Source organism: Solanum stenotomum, chromosome 1 (genome assembly GCF_019186545.1).
Source record: "Solanum stenotomum isolate F172 chromosome 1, ASM1918654v1, whole genome shotgun sequence".
Lineage (NCBI taxonomy): Eukaryota > Viridiplantae > Streptophyta > Magnoliopsida > Solanales > Solanaceae > Solanum > Solanum stenotomum.
In genome coordinates this window covers 20,924,303-20,939,812 of record NC_064282.1, presented here as the reverse complement: position 1 = coordinate 20,939,812, position 15,510 = coordinate 20,924,303, and the positions used below count along the sequence as shown (strand labels likewise).

General features: G+C 29.7%; 2 protein-coding genes across 2 annotated transcripts; one reads left to right on the top strand and one right to left on the bottom strand.

Annotated features, from left to right (window-relative positions):
• Nucleotides 1–1,842: 1,842 nt before the first annotated feature.
• Nucleotides 1,843–4,278, top strand: LOC125863926 (uncharacterized). The gene is made up of 4 exons (XM_049543914.1): nucleotides 1,843–2,379; nucleotides 2,497–2,915; nucleotides 3,466–3,840; nucleotides 3,933–4,278. Exons 1-4 carry the CDS (start codon nucleotides 1,843–1,845, stop codon nucleotides 4,276–4,278), a joined length of 1,677 nt encoding a protein of 558 aa, XP_049399871.1.
• A 7,926-nt stretch (nucleotides 4,279–12,204) lies between these two features.
• Nucleotides 12,205–13,122, bottom strand: LOC125863857 (uncharacterized). Its single transcript, XM_049543855.1, has one exon. It carries the CDS (start codon nucleotides 13,120–13,122, stop codon nucleotides 12,205–12,207), a length of 918 nt encoding a protein of 305 aa, XP_049399812.1.
• Nucleotides 13,123–15,510: the final 2,388 nt, after the last annotated feature.

Here is a 15,510-nt window from a genome sequence, read left to right as displayed (position 1 = left end):
GTTACAATCTAATAGTTATTCTATATAATAAGTTATTTTCTTTATATACCCTTTAAAAATCTATCAATAGTTCAATACTATTAATTTTCGAGAATGTACCTGCACATGTATATTTTGTATAAATTATTAAGAAAAATAATATAAAAGGAAAATCTAAATTTTATATATATATTCTAAACATATTTGTTTGTTTCCTTGTAAAATCAAATATCTAGAAACAATGTTTAAGATTTAAAATTATAATTTCTTAAAAGATTTTATACTATTTTATTTGATTTATTACTTGATTCAACTGAATAAAGATATTTAGAGTAATATTGATATTATCAATCAAGTTATTTAGATATTAACTATATATTTGTTAGTTGATAATCGAGTTTCTATGATTTACGATTATGGTAGAATCAATTGAAGAAAAAAATAAATTGAGTAATGAACAAAAACAAGAGACGAACAAGATCAAAGTCGAAGTTATATTTACAAATATATCTATATTCAATGTAAAATATTTTGATATGATATTCAAAAAAATACATAAAAATATAATAAAAAATTAAAAATTACGTGATAAAATATTAGTCTTTCAGATTTAAAGAAAACTAATTGTGAAAATTGAAAGCTTCTCAATCATTGCATGAGAGAGACACGTGATGAAATATAATAAGCAATTGTTATAATTGTTAATAGTAGATTTGTTAATTATTTGACAAGTGTATAAAATAGATATTGTTTTATTTATTTATTGATAAATTTTAGATATATACTTATATAAATGTAGTAAATTAGTATATAATATTTTTAATAAACATAAATATTATTATTTTAAAAATATTTTTATGATATCATATCAATTTTTATTTTTGCTATTCAACTTAGTTCTTTATTATACTTTTGTGTTTTTCTTTTCGTTATCACTTATCACATTTGTGAATCATTCAAAAAGATAATTCAATAATCACTGATGAAACCATTTCTATTCAGGTTGGAAATAGAGTTATTCTTGACTTAAACAGTTCTGAATTCCTAGTTTTTGTTTTGTTTTTTATCTTTACATAATTTAATTTTACATATCTTTTTGATTTTTTATATTAATTAAAAAAAATGATATAGTAAATATTATTTTTTTCGTATAACAATTATTTAAAAATAACTTAATTCAATTTAGTGGTAATCGAAGTATATTTTGTAATATATTATTATATATATTTGATAGGTTGGATATACAAATATAATATTATAGAAGATTGATTCATTTCATAAGAAAATAATTATTAAACATCTATGATATCCACAAGATAAATATAATATACTAACAAGCAGTGGCGGCGAAGTCAGGATTTTCAATAAGGGGTTCAAAATCTGAAAAAATAGATACACGAAGTAGTCGAAGGGGGTTCGACATCTACTATATATACCTAAAAAATTATTTTAACCATATATAAATCATAACTTTCAGCCGAAGAGGATTTGGATGAACCCTAATTGTAAGGTGGCTCCGCTGCTGCTAACAAGGTATTTTGGAAGACTGATCGTTCATTTCTTCAAGAAATACACTTTATTACTTTATGATACAAACTTGATATATATCACATATTTAAATAGTATTACATAACCATTCGTCTTGCTAGTTCCTCTAGTGTTACACTAACAGAGATGGAAGCAAACACTCTAGGAATTACATTATGTTAGGAAAACAAACTTTAATCCTAACATTTTTTGGGGTCGGAATGTGACTCAGAGTATTACTAATGCACAATTCATCGTGATAGATGCAAAATATTCTCTTAACTTGAACGATTATTTCAGGAGTATTTTCAGATGCAATTCACAGGCATTCATAATATGGAGGAAGTCCCTCTATTGAGACATATTCAGAAAAGGCTTACTGATGAAGACAACAGAAGATTAAATGATTTTCCTTCAATGGAGGAAGTTAAAAAAGTAGTGTTTGATCTCAATGGGGACAGTGCTAGTGGTATTGATGGTTTTACGGGACATTTTTTCCAACAATGTTGGGATATAATTGGGGATGATGTGGTTAATGTGGTTGGTGCTTTCTTTAATGGTGTCACCCTTCCTAAGTCTATTACACATACTAATTTGGTCCTACTTCCAAACAAAGATATTTGTCAATCTTTCTCAGACATGAGGCCAATTAGTTTGAGTAATTTTCTTAATAAAGTGATCTCAAGGGTGATGAATGATAGAGTCGGGGTTCTTTTTCCATCCCTGATTTCAGAAAATCAGTTTGGCTTTGTGAAAGGAAGAAGCATTACTGAAAATGTGTTACTTGCTCAGGAGATTATTGTTGATATCAGAAAAAGGGGTAAGCCAGCAAATGTGGTGATCAAGTTGGATATGGCAAAATCATACGATATGGTGAAATGAGGCATTTTTATAAAGGTGTTGGAAGAAATGAGTTTTGATAATAACTTTGTTGATAAAGTCTGGAGACTGGTTGCTAACAACTGGTATTATATACTTATCAATGGGCAGGCTAATGGTTTCTTTCACTCATCTAGGGGAGTGAAACAAGGGGATCCTCTATCCCCTGCTTTGTTCATACTAACTGCTGAAGTTCTATCCCAAAGCTTAAATGCTTCGTTCTGTAATGAGGTCTACAAGGGGTTTGGATTACCAACATGGAGTGATCAGATTAATCATCTTGCATATGTAGATGATACTATTATTTTTACGTCAGCAAATGGCAATTCATTAGATGTATTGATGACAACTCTGAGAGATTATGAGAAGCAATCAGGGCAGATGATTAATAAAGAAAAAAGTTCTTTTTTTGTCTTTCATAATACATCACATGATTTGATCTTAGATATAGAAGCAAAAACTGGCTTTATTAGAGGCAAGTTTCCACTAATGTATTTGGGATGCCCAATTGGTCATGCCAAGAAGAAAAGGTACACTTTGCAGAATTGATGAAAAAAGTGCACAGCAAGTTGCAAGCTTGGAAAGGAAAAATGTTGTCATTTAGAGGTAAGGTTATGTTAATTCATAATGTGTTAAACATCATACCTATTTTCTCTTGTCTCCTATTAATCCTCCAAGGTGTGTTATTCATGATTTACATAGAGTTTTTGAAATTTTTTTTTGGAAATTTAGGGAGGATGGAAATAATAACCATTGGGTAGCTTGGTTAGATTTATGTAGACCCAAACATGAAGGTGGTGTGGGATTTAGATCTTTGTTTGATATTTCTATAGCTTTATTTGATAAATTATGGTGGGTCTTTAGAACAAGAAAGACTCTTTGGTCTAACTTTATGTGGAATAATTATTGTAAAAAAAATGAGAGACCTCAGGTGGTTGAATGGAAAAATGGATCTTTAACTTGGAAGTATATGCTGGAAGCTAGAGATTTGATAGATCAACATGTTTGGTGGGAACCTAAGTGTGGCCATTCAAGTATCTGGTATGATAATTGATCACAATTAGGTGCACTACATTATAGAGTTCCTCTGGACAGTGCTAGAAATGTGCAATTGGATAAAGTGAAACAGTGTTTTTTGAATGGGGAATGGAACTATGACTTGCTTCAAACAAGTTTTGGGAATGATATTAGTAGACATATAATACAATTCTTGAGGAGTTCAGAAGATGAACAGCAGTGGAATAAACCATGGTGGATGCTGAAGACTTCTGGAAAATTCACTGTAGGTTCTGCATGGGATTTTCTAAGGAAGAAGCAAGAAGTCTGTTTAAAATATAAGTATATTTGGAGTGCAGGAATTCCTTTTAAGATATCGTTCTTCAATTGGAGGCCATGGAAACAAAAACTTCCTATTGGAGAAGTTCTTATCAGGAATATGATGGGCGATGGGGTAGTGTGTGGTTGATGTGATGATGGAGTTCAGGAGACTATTGAACACTTATTTATTAGATGTTCATTCACTAATTCTATATGGAGATATTTTGCAGGATCAACAGGTGTGGAGAGCCCTTTCTTAAAGATACTTTGTATAAATGGTGGAATGCAGATGTTTCTGCAAAACTTAAACCTGTTTTAATGGTTGTGCCACTGTTTATTTGTTGGCAAGTGTGGAGGAGAAGAAATGCCTTGAAATTTGGTGGTTCTATGTCTTATCTGGGTATGAGAGGAGGGATAGCAAATAATTTAATTCTATTGGCTAGGCAGCTGTATCCTTGGATGTACCACCTGCCTAATAACTGGCCTGAATTGGTTAGATATTTGACAGGGTATACTCCTAGAATTGGTTGTAAGGTGGTTTATTGGAAATTACCTAGACAGAATACATTCAAATGAAATACATATGGCTCTTCAAAAGGGAATCCAGGACCAAGCTCTTCTACTTTTTGTATTAGAGATGATCAAGGTAACCTTGTGTATGCTGAAGGAAATATGATTGGAATATCAAACAATCTCATTGTTGAAGTGGTAGCTATAAGACTAGGCCTGGAATATTGTAGGATCCACAATTTACTCCCACTGATTCTTTAGCTGCAATGAAAATGATTGAAGGGGCTTGGCAAAGACCTTGGGAAGTAACTATGGAGGTCAGAAAGATACAGATTCTGAAGGAATGTTTGGAGGTGGCCATAGTACACACACTGAGAGAGGGAAACAAACTGGCAGATTTTATGGCTAACATTGTGTTTTCTTTTGCAGGTACAAATTTTATATATTATAACAATTTCCAAGAGTTACCTAGTGAAGCTAAAGCAATTCTAAATATGGATAAAAGCCAAATTCCTAATATGAGAATAATAAGAATTCAGAATGAAAATTATGCATAAGACAAATGATTGTGATCAAAACATATGAAGAAACAAATATTTCGAGCTTAAAGAAATACAACATTCATACAATACTCTGAAGATAGCGGATATAGTGCGAGTTTATCACAATCGGAAAGACAATGGTACAACAACAGTGAGCAGATTACAGAAAGAGGAAATTACATAAACAGACAACAATAACAGTGAGTAGATTATAGAATAAGGAAAATACATATACAGGTACAATAACAGTGAGCAGAGTACAAAGCAAGGAAAATACGTAAACAGGCAACAGTAACATTCATACAATACTCTGAAGATTGCGAAAATAGCGAGTTTATTCGGAGGGACAATGGTAAAACGACAAAGAGCAGATTTCAGATGAAGGAAAATACCTAAGAATGTTGCAGTAACCTCGTTGCGAAGCTTTCAACAGTGGTATTAGCTCTTTGTTGGGCTCAACCTGTCAAAGCTAAGGGATGAAGGTTACGAGGTCATTTTTTTGGTATATGCTGAACAAATATTCAAAGGGAATGAGGCTATCACCTGACATAAAGTTTCGATTGAAGTACATTGAGCGGGAGAAATCTCCGATTGGGATGATTTCATGATGTTGGTGAGACTAGACAACGTTCGAGATGAAATACACCCCAAACTCATTGTACTGTTGTTGTGATTTCAAGTTGCTGGAGTATGGTCGGAAAGACATCGACGACGATGGTTGTTGCGGCGAGTCACTTTCCATTTTCCCATTTCCCCTTTCCATTTTTGTTTCTATTTTGTTTATATTTTATTTCCTAATGACTGATTAGGTGTTGGATCGGGTCCTCTGTTGGGCCTGATCTTCATGTAATGTAGTCCATCAATAAAAAGGGCTTGCCCATCTTTAATTTTTTTTTAAGAAGATTTAAATTATGTCCTTAAATATTTTTCTAATACGCGTGGATTGCCTCACAAATTCAATTAATGTGGAATAAAGGGAGTAAATTGTACTACTTTTAAGAATAACTTATTATAAACAAAGAGAAGTGCTATTTGACACTACTTTAAGTCGCAATTCAATACTTTGCTCCATAATTTATTTCACGTGTTTATTTATTATATTAAGATAAACTTAATTAATTTTTACTCATTTTATCCGTACAATTAATACTCTTAAGAAAATATTATTTAAAAATATAATTTAACCAAAAAATAATGGATTCATTAAATGTTTTCATGAGAATTATAGTACTATCCTCAACGGAGAACATAATTACAGTAAAATATATCTAAATTAATATTATATTATTGAAATTATAAAATATTATTATTTTGTAGAAATATTAATTTAAAGAATATTATTGAAATTCAATGAAGGTTAGTTCTGATTACATTGTTCGGGGATAAAACCTCAAGGAATTTGAATGAATCCTTTTGTGAAAACAGTATTCATAAAATTAACGTCATGATTAATAATCTCGATTGAATTACCATAATAAAATGAATGTCAATGGTCTATTAGATTATATGGATGAAAATGATACATATTTAGAGGTTCGGAGCTTAGAAAAATTGTGGATGCCATCAAAGAAAGCAATGTAGATGATTACATTGAAGAGGATAAAATACATTTGAACCAGTTACACACAAGGGAACACTTATCACGTTTGAAAATCTTCACAATTTCTGGTGCAGTCCGAAAAGACAACATCAAAATTTTAGATGCAATAAGAAAAGTTAGAGATAAGCTTCGACTAGATCTATTTTTTTAAAAAAAAAAACAAACTAGAATCATAATTTACTACATTAACTTAAACATTTTTATAATTTATAATTATTAATTTATGGTAATAAGAGGACCATATATTTATATAGAAGTCTTCTAAAAATATATTATCTTATCGAAATCAATTACTGACTCAAATCAGAAGTCGAAAAAAATATTAATTTATCGAATATTAATTTAGAGAAGTTCTACAAACTATGACAACTTCAAAGAATACATAATTGCCCTCAAGTTGCAATCTTTCAGCTCAAGTTATATAAATATATCCATATATAACAAAACAATAGTCGATTCTGAAGAAACTTAAAGTTGATTAATGCCAAATAATTATAATATTTTCTTTTCTAATATTTTTTTTTTCAATGAATACATAATTTTTTTCAAGTTGCAATCTTCATATTCTAATATTGACATATTATCTATTTTCAATTATATCAATATCATGATATGTGTATCTTATTATATTAATTTGTGCCCTTAATTTTGATTTTTTCTTTGCAAACTGTATGTGGAATTTGATTTGATGAGAGTAATTTTTTTCTTCCTCTTAATTATCATTAATATTTGATATCTTCTACTATATTGGAATAAAATAGTGAAATATTTTGTGAGATTATTTTATCTCATTTTGTATCTTCTATATAGGATAATAATTTTACCATTTTAATATAAATGGTAGAATAAACTCTCATGATTAGCTAGTATTTTAAATTAAATTTTTGATAATAATTAATCTCAAATTTTATCTTGAAATAACTATATCTATTTCACCAATTAAATGATCATCTAAAACATTATTTATTTTAAACTACATATTTTCTATATAAAAAAATAAAAAAAATAAAGGCTTAAGCACAAGAAGTTAGTGTAGTACTTCACCAAAATTATGAAATTCAAAATATATACACGTAAATGACTACATATTCAAGAAAAATAGAAAAAGGAGCAGAAAATCGTAGAAAAAGTAGGTTGTAGGCCTCACATCTTGGAGGAACATGAAAACGACATAATTGTATTAGATATAACTACATAAAATTTATCTTATAATCTACACATATCAAATAAGAAATTTTAATAATTTATTGATTGACTATTTAGATTATCATTTCGCTGGTAAATATTTAATTTTACATCTTGGAATTTTCTCTCTATTTTTCTTTCTTATATTTCTGATATTATAAAAAAAATTATAATAAAATAAATGTATTTGAAAGGTATGTATGTAAAATAAAAATAATTAGATAAATAAATTTCACAACTACAAAATTGATTTGAAAAATATATCAAAAGATTTTTTTTTAAAAAAAAAGGTGAAAGGCAAGAAAAGCAAAAAAGAAGGGTGAGGAGAAACAAAGAAATGAAGTTGAGAAAGGCATGATCAATATATTATTTTATTCAACAAGTAATTTCTCTCACACACCAACTCTTGAACATCTGTTTGGATTTGACAAATTATTTTTTGGGCAGAGTTATTTTTTGGAATTGTAATACATGGCAATGTTTTAGAAAATAGAGTAGTTGTTTTGGAGTTATTGTTAGCGGTTTAACTTTAGAGGTATTTTAGATGAAAAAAAAAAAGAATTTACCGATCCATCCTGGTTAGCTCCTTCTAATTAAAAAATAACCCCAAAAAAGTAAAGTATTGCCAAATATATTTATTGGTAGTGAAAAATATGATCTAAATTATGTCCTTAATTATTTTCTTTAATAGGTGTATATTACCTCACAAATTCAGGAATACTAATTAATGACTATATGCCTTATTTGAAAAATAACTCGGGAATATGAATCATATTTATTTGCCTTTTAAGATTTGGTTACACCACCATCAGCATATTTTAATGTCTTAATCATAAAAAAGTTTCTTTCCCATTTAACTACCATTTATCTCTTTCTAATAGTCTTAATTACTTTAAATCGACTTCACTAATTGAAACAGTACGAATTATTATTTTTCAAAAAATAAAATAAAATAATTCTGTTAAATTACATCTTGATTTCTGAATTATCAATTTTTTTTTTAAAAAAACTCAGCTTGCCAAAATAATTATTGTATCTGGATGGAATATAAGGGAATATCTCATTTTCCATTCTATATATGTTGATTATAAAGTGTTTCCTTTAAAATATGAAAAGTCTGTATTTGGTATACGTATATCACATTTAAAGTCATGGGTTAAACAATTCAATTTAGCTACTATTTGGAAAAATTAGAGTTTGAAAATACACATCTAGACATAATTTTAATTTGATTTAAATTGACCTAGTAAAAAGTGATAAATATAGGGTTCAATCAACAAGTTCATCTACATTCAATACTTATAATCCGGATTATAAATTTATATATAAAAATCTACTAAACTTATAATAAATAACAGGTTGCACTACAAACTTCACATAACACATATACATAATTAAGTGATAAAAAAAAATTCTTAGTCATAGTAAAATTATAAATATTCACTTAATCTTTTTTTTTTTTCTGTTTCAAAACAAAATGTCCGCTTATATAATCATAGTCCCATTTTCTATGATATTATTAATGTTAAGTTCTAAGTGATCAGATCCCAATATGCCAAGTGAATAATATGTAAATTTGTTTAAAGACAATTTAATCAAAATATCAAAAATAATACTACTAATAATTAAGAATAAGTGCTAAATGCTAAGTGGACATATTTTGAATCGGAGAAAGTATCCTTTTTTTTTTTTTTAAAGGTCTCCCTCTCATTTTAATTTTTAGGTGTTTCAAAATTTTTTGTTGGTTTGAAAGGTAAAATTATTTTAAATTTCAACTCTCTATTAATTAAAAGAAATAAACTTGAGTAAAAGCAAATGGGCAATGCTGATTATTCACATACACATAAACACAAACTAATACCTCTTCACTGAATTAACTTTTCTCTATGGGTCCGTTTGAACATCCGATATGAAATTATTATGATATGAAGTTGAATTTATTTTTTTGGACATATAGTTTTTATTTTTTATTTTTTATTTTTTTTAAGTTGTAAGTTTTTTCTTCTAAACATATAAAACCTCCTTAAGTTTTGAAAAAACTATCCAAATTTCTTCAATTCTTATATAATCTTATCAAATAAACAAATCATGGTTCATAAACAAGATATCAAAATACCTTGCCTAACATGATATGAGCAACCTTTTCAATCTGAGCAGGAGTCTTCTTTCCGCTAAATTTAAAATAACGGATCTTCTTTTACCAAATATAAATTTATATTAAATCATCGAAATCACAATTTTAAATCCCTCAATTATACTGAAAAATTCAAAATTTGAACCATAATCCCTAATCATATATCCAATCATAAATCTAAAAATAAAATTTATATTGCATATTCAAACGTAACCTTATTAATTTCAATTCATTATTATTAATAAAATATGTAGGATTACATATGGGAGTAGTGTGGGACACTAAAAGGCAGTGTGAGTGACCTTTTGCCAGCTCCTTTTTCCTCCCTTATTCGAGGAAAGACAGTGGGAAATAGGCTCCACAACATTTATTTACAAAGAAAAAAGAAAATACAATCACTTCTTTTCTTGCCAAGTATTTCACAAAATTATGTTTGATGGTTTTGAAAATGAGTGATTTTAAAATTTTTAGTTCTTATTAGCCCTAGCAAATCTTTAAGGTTTAGAATCGAAAGTCTTATTCATAACGTAAAATTTATTAAATTTAAAGTTTTATTTATGAAATAAACAGGATCAGAAGTTGAACATCAATTATTATTTTTTGTACGAATAGCTCTTATTTTGAGATGATTTTCAATTTTTATCCCTCAAATTCATGATTTTAACCTTTGTCTCTTACTGTTCTCTTAATAAACATTTGTGTGTCAATTTTTTTTTTAATTATAATCGGGCGAAACTTTTTACCCTAAGACATAAAGTTCTATAGTATCTGATTCGTAGGGCAAAAATAATTGAAAACTTTTACCTTGTGGTATAACTTATGTCACTAATTTGTGACACTTATGCCTTTGGGAATAACTTGTATCACTAAACTTATGTTTTGGGGCATAACTCTTGTCTTGGTTTTAATTTCCTTTGTCTTGCTTTGAGGCATAACTAGTGTCCTGGATTAATTTCTCTTGTTTTGGGCATAATTTATGTCACTAAACTTATGTCATTAAACTTATACCGTAGGATAATCTACGTCACTAAACTTATGCCTCATTTTTTTTTCTTCTTCTTGTTGTTAAGCACATTTTCAGTCATTTTTTACTTAAAAACTCTCAAGGGGTAAAAATTTAAAACCAACAATTTCAAGAGAGAAAATAAATATCACCCTAGATCACAAAGGGTATATGTAAGCTACTTTTTTTTTATTAATTTTAAATCACAAAATTAAAAAATATATCAGACATTTTCCCATAAAAATATTTGAGCGAATAGCCCGTTTAAAATAGAGTAAATTTTTAGATTTAGCAAACATAAAATTCATATTTGTATGCTATAGTTATAGTTGTTTGCTATGAAACATTAGATTTGTATAAATAGCTGGCAGCCTCTCGTTTGTATAAAAGCGCAACGATTGTATATGTATATCGGTTAGATAATTGTATATATGTAACTACTATGTATATGTATCAATGATTGTGTTTGTATATCTGCATAAAATTTGAATTTGTATACAACTGAATCGAAATAAAACATTTGTATATCAAATCTCTCTCGTTTTATACAAACACAAATTATACAAATTACAATGTATAATTTGTGTTGTATAAAACGAGAAAGAACGAAAGGCAAAAGAGAACTGGTAGGGGAAGATCTGTATTTATATAATTATAAGTGTATATGACGAAAATATGTATTTGTACATACAATTTTCTCTCGCTTTATACAAACACAAACACAATTTATAAATTTGTGTTTGTATAAAGTGAGAGGCGAGCGAGATTCACTGGGGAGAGAGGCGAACTGCAAGTGTTTGCTACGAATTACAATTAAATGAAACTGTGATTATAACATTTAATTTGAATTAATAATTTACTATTTTATACAATTTTCCCATTTATAATATCCATTTCCAAAGTGATTCTCGTAAATTACCCCCATTTATTTTGGGAATGTGAAACTTAGCCCAGGCCCAGTTTGGGGAAACGAAATGTGAATCTGCGTTTAGTTTTGCCTTTGTTTTCTTTCAGCCCATAAAAGACTCAGATTACAATGATCAAGTAGAGTTTTTTTAATTTTTTCCGAAATCAACAGTTGTCATTCTTTTTTGGGTGTGCACAAGGTAAACCCTGTTACTATGTAATAGCTCTCAAACCACACTGAAGAGGTAACCAGCACTAGGCAAACCTAATACAACAAGTTCGACGACCGAGAAGACAAACTCCTTGTTGAGAAAATTTCTGCTTTGATGTCAAGTTGTTGGAATTAGCTATAGGTATGATTCAAGTTTCAATCATACTAGTATTGCTAATTTAGTATGTTGACTTATTAACTTGTCTTTCTCATAAACTTTAATTTGGTTTAGGTTTTTTGCCTAAACATTTTGTATCTTTCATAGTGTCTAAGATTTACGATAACAAGTAATACGAATCGTGATTGCTACAAATCTCCTGCTCATAATAAAATGATATACCGAGTGAAAGACTGATCGTGTTATCATTAATTAACTAGTTGCTATTCAAACAGACAATTACAAAGCATTAATCACACAGTATTAACTGCACAATCCTTCTTAATCTCTCCACTTCTACCAGCTTTTGATCTAATTTTCACTCTCTCTATCATTCTTCTCAATCTCATCATCTTTCTACCACCGGCGGCCGGCACAAACTTGCCGGTAGTCATCTCCGATTTCATCTCCTCCAGTTCCTTCCATAAAGACTCTTTCTCCGATTCCAAATTAACCAGCTCTTTCTTCAATTCCAAACACGCCTCAGTCACGTCACCATCATTCCCCCGGGAATTTCGAACTTTCCCCGCCTTATCCTTCCACACGTGTTCGATCGCCAATTTGCTAACCGCCATGTACGGCATTTTCCCCATCGGAGAATCACTCTCCGTCGCCGGAAACTTCAAACTCCATCCTATCTTCCCCACCACCTTATCCACTATCGGAAACACCGTTCTCGCGTGTACTTCCCCGCCAAATAATCCCTCCGCCGCAAACAAATTAGCCCAGGTCACTTTCCCGCTCTTCTTCTCATCATCCTTAGGGACAATATTGTTGCTCTGTACGTCGTCGTTTTCGATTTTCCTCGAATTGACCGATCTCCGGATTGAAAAATCACCCAATTGAGGTTTAAAGTGAAGGAAAAAGCTAGGGTTTCCATTACCTAGAAAATTAAACTCCGCACTCATGGTCATGGGTGCTTCAATGGGAGAACCAAAAGATCTGACTCTGGTTTTCACAACCAACCCGAAAGGCCGGTCTGAATCATTGGGCCGGTAAAACAGCTTCAGAACCGGACCGGATTGGAAAAAGGTACTGAAACTCAAACATAAATCTCTGTCTTTGACATCATTAGTGCTGGTTTCAATACTAGACCGTAATGGAAAACCTAATGGGATTTTGGCTTTGACAATTGGATTTTGATTTTCTCGAAATTTCAATGAAGCTTTCATTATTTTTGCAAAGATGAATTCTCCTTTGAGAAATGTTGTAGAGCTTTAATGGAGGCTCTTGTCCTTTCTTTTGAGTAGCTAAAGGTTATTTTCAGTGTGTTTAATTTTGGGAGGTATAGTTGCTATGCTGTTGACTGTGATATCTATAAAGTTTATGTAAATGTAAACATTTTAGTTTAATATTAGGTGATGTGGCAACTGGTTAGCCGTTTGCTTGTACTCAAGACTTGACCCTAACCAACATGAGTTATGTGTGATGCTTTAACGCAGACTTCAAACACTAGATAGAAAAAAATGTAAATTTTAGGTTTAGCAAACATAAAAATCATAATTGTATGATATAACTATAATTTATATAATTATGCTTCATAGCAAATTTTATGTTTGCTATGAAGCATCAGATTTGTATAAATCATTGACAACCTCTCATTTGTATAAATCGATGGCAACCTCTCGTTTATATAAATCGTTAGCAGCCTCTGCATAAAATTTTGAATTTGTATACAATTGAATTGAAATAAAACGTTTGTATATCAAATATCTCTCTCTTTCGGGCTTTATACAACACAAATCATACATTGTAATTTGTATAATTTGTGTTTGTATAAAGGCAGAAAGAGAGAAAGGCAAAAGTGAACTGGTAGGGGAGATCTGTATTTGTATAATTATAAGTGTATAGGACGAAAACATATGTATTTATATTTGTAGATACAATTTTTTCTCGCTTTATACAAACACAAACACAATTTATACATTTGTGTTTGTATAAAGTGAGAGAGGCGAGGGAGAGTGGTGAGCGAGATTCGCTAGGAAGAGAGGCGAATGACAACTGTTTGTTACGGGTTACAGTTAAATCAAACTGTGGTTATAGCATTTAATTTGAATTAATAGTTTGTTATTTTATACAATTTTTCAAAAAAAAAAAAAACACTTGACATCTGATTTTACTTTATAATTGGTTAGGAACAAGTTTCGCATCAGGCTTGCCTAGTGCGGGTTACCTCTCCTATGTGGTTTGCGAGCTATTGCATAGGAGCGGGGGTCTTACCCTGTGCGCACCCAAAGGGTAGCGGCTGCGAGTTTCCCTTGTCATCAAAAAAAAAAAAAAAAATTGGTTAGGAACAAGTTAGCCCGAAATTGTTATTTCATTCAAATAAAACAATACTATAACTGTATTCCAACAAATAAGTTTATTTTGAAATTAATTATTTTTTATTTCTCATTCCAAATAAGTCCATAATTAATTATAAAAAATTAACATATCTTCATATTATTATTTTTTAAAATCACAATGAGCATATATTTGTAGTCACAAAAATCTCATAAGAAACATTTAGGATTACACATAAGGGAATGGCTGTTAGTTTTGTTGGGTTGGGCTGAAAGTCTAACCAATGTTTGTGGGCCGGGTTTATGCTAAAGTGATAACATTAGGAGATTTTTTTCTAGAGAGGATTACATAGATATAACTTTTTAAAAATGGTATACATGAATATTTATCTCGAAACTGTTATTCCACTCTCATTATAGAATAAAAATAATATTTTATCTGTTTAAAAAATGATATATTTTCTTCTTAGTCTGTTAAAAAAGAATGACCCCTTTCCTTTTTTAGGCAACACTTTAATTTCAGTTTTCCATGTGACGTGTTTAAGGCCATAAAATAAAAGGACATTTTGATACATTTAGCATAACTTTAATTTATGATCACAAGATTGAAAAGTCTTGTTTATTTTCTTAAACTTCTTATCAAGTCAAACTGGGTCATTCTTTTTAAACAGAGAAAGTACTACAACTTCAAAATAAGTTATTCTACAATTGTATTCCAATCAAAGATGGAATAAGTTCATTCAAAAATTAATTACAAATTAATTATTCTTTATTTCTCGTACCAACTAAGACCTTGGTTAACTAATTATAGAAAAATTGACATATTTTCATAATTAAATAAAAAAATTAATTCATAATGAGCATATATTTGTAGTCACAAAAAATCTCTTAAGAAGCACATTTAGGATTACAATTTACAGAGGGAAAATAACACTTGTATCCCAAAAGAAAAAAACTATTTACAAGTGGCTATCTCTTTCATACCCCCTTGTTTTTAACTACTAATTCACATTTACTACTTGATAGCATCATAGTGTGTATATATATACTCTAATGGTATCAAAGAGGAAGAAGTAGTGCTTTAGTGAAAACACTACTCAGTAACTCTGTGTATATCATTAGAGTATATATATACTCTGATTACATCAAGGAGGAAGAGATAGTGTTTCAGTGAAAAGACTGCTCAATTATTGTTTGATATCATTAGAATATATAGATATTTCAATGATATCAACAACGGTTCAATGAATAGAATAAGGAGGCAACCAGGTAAATAAT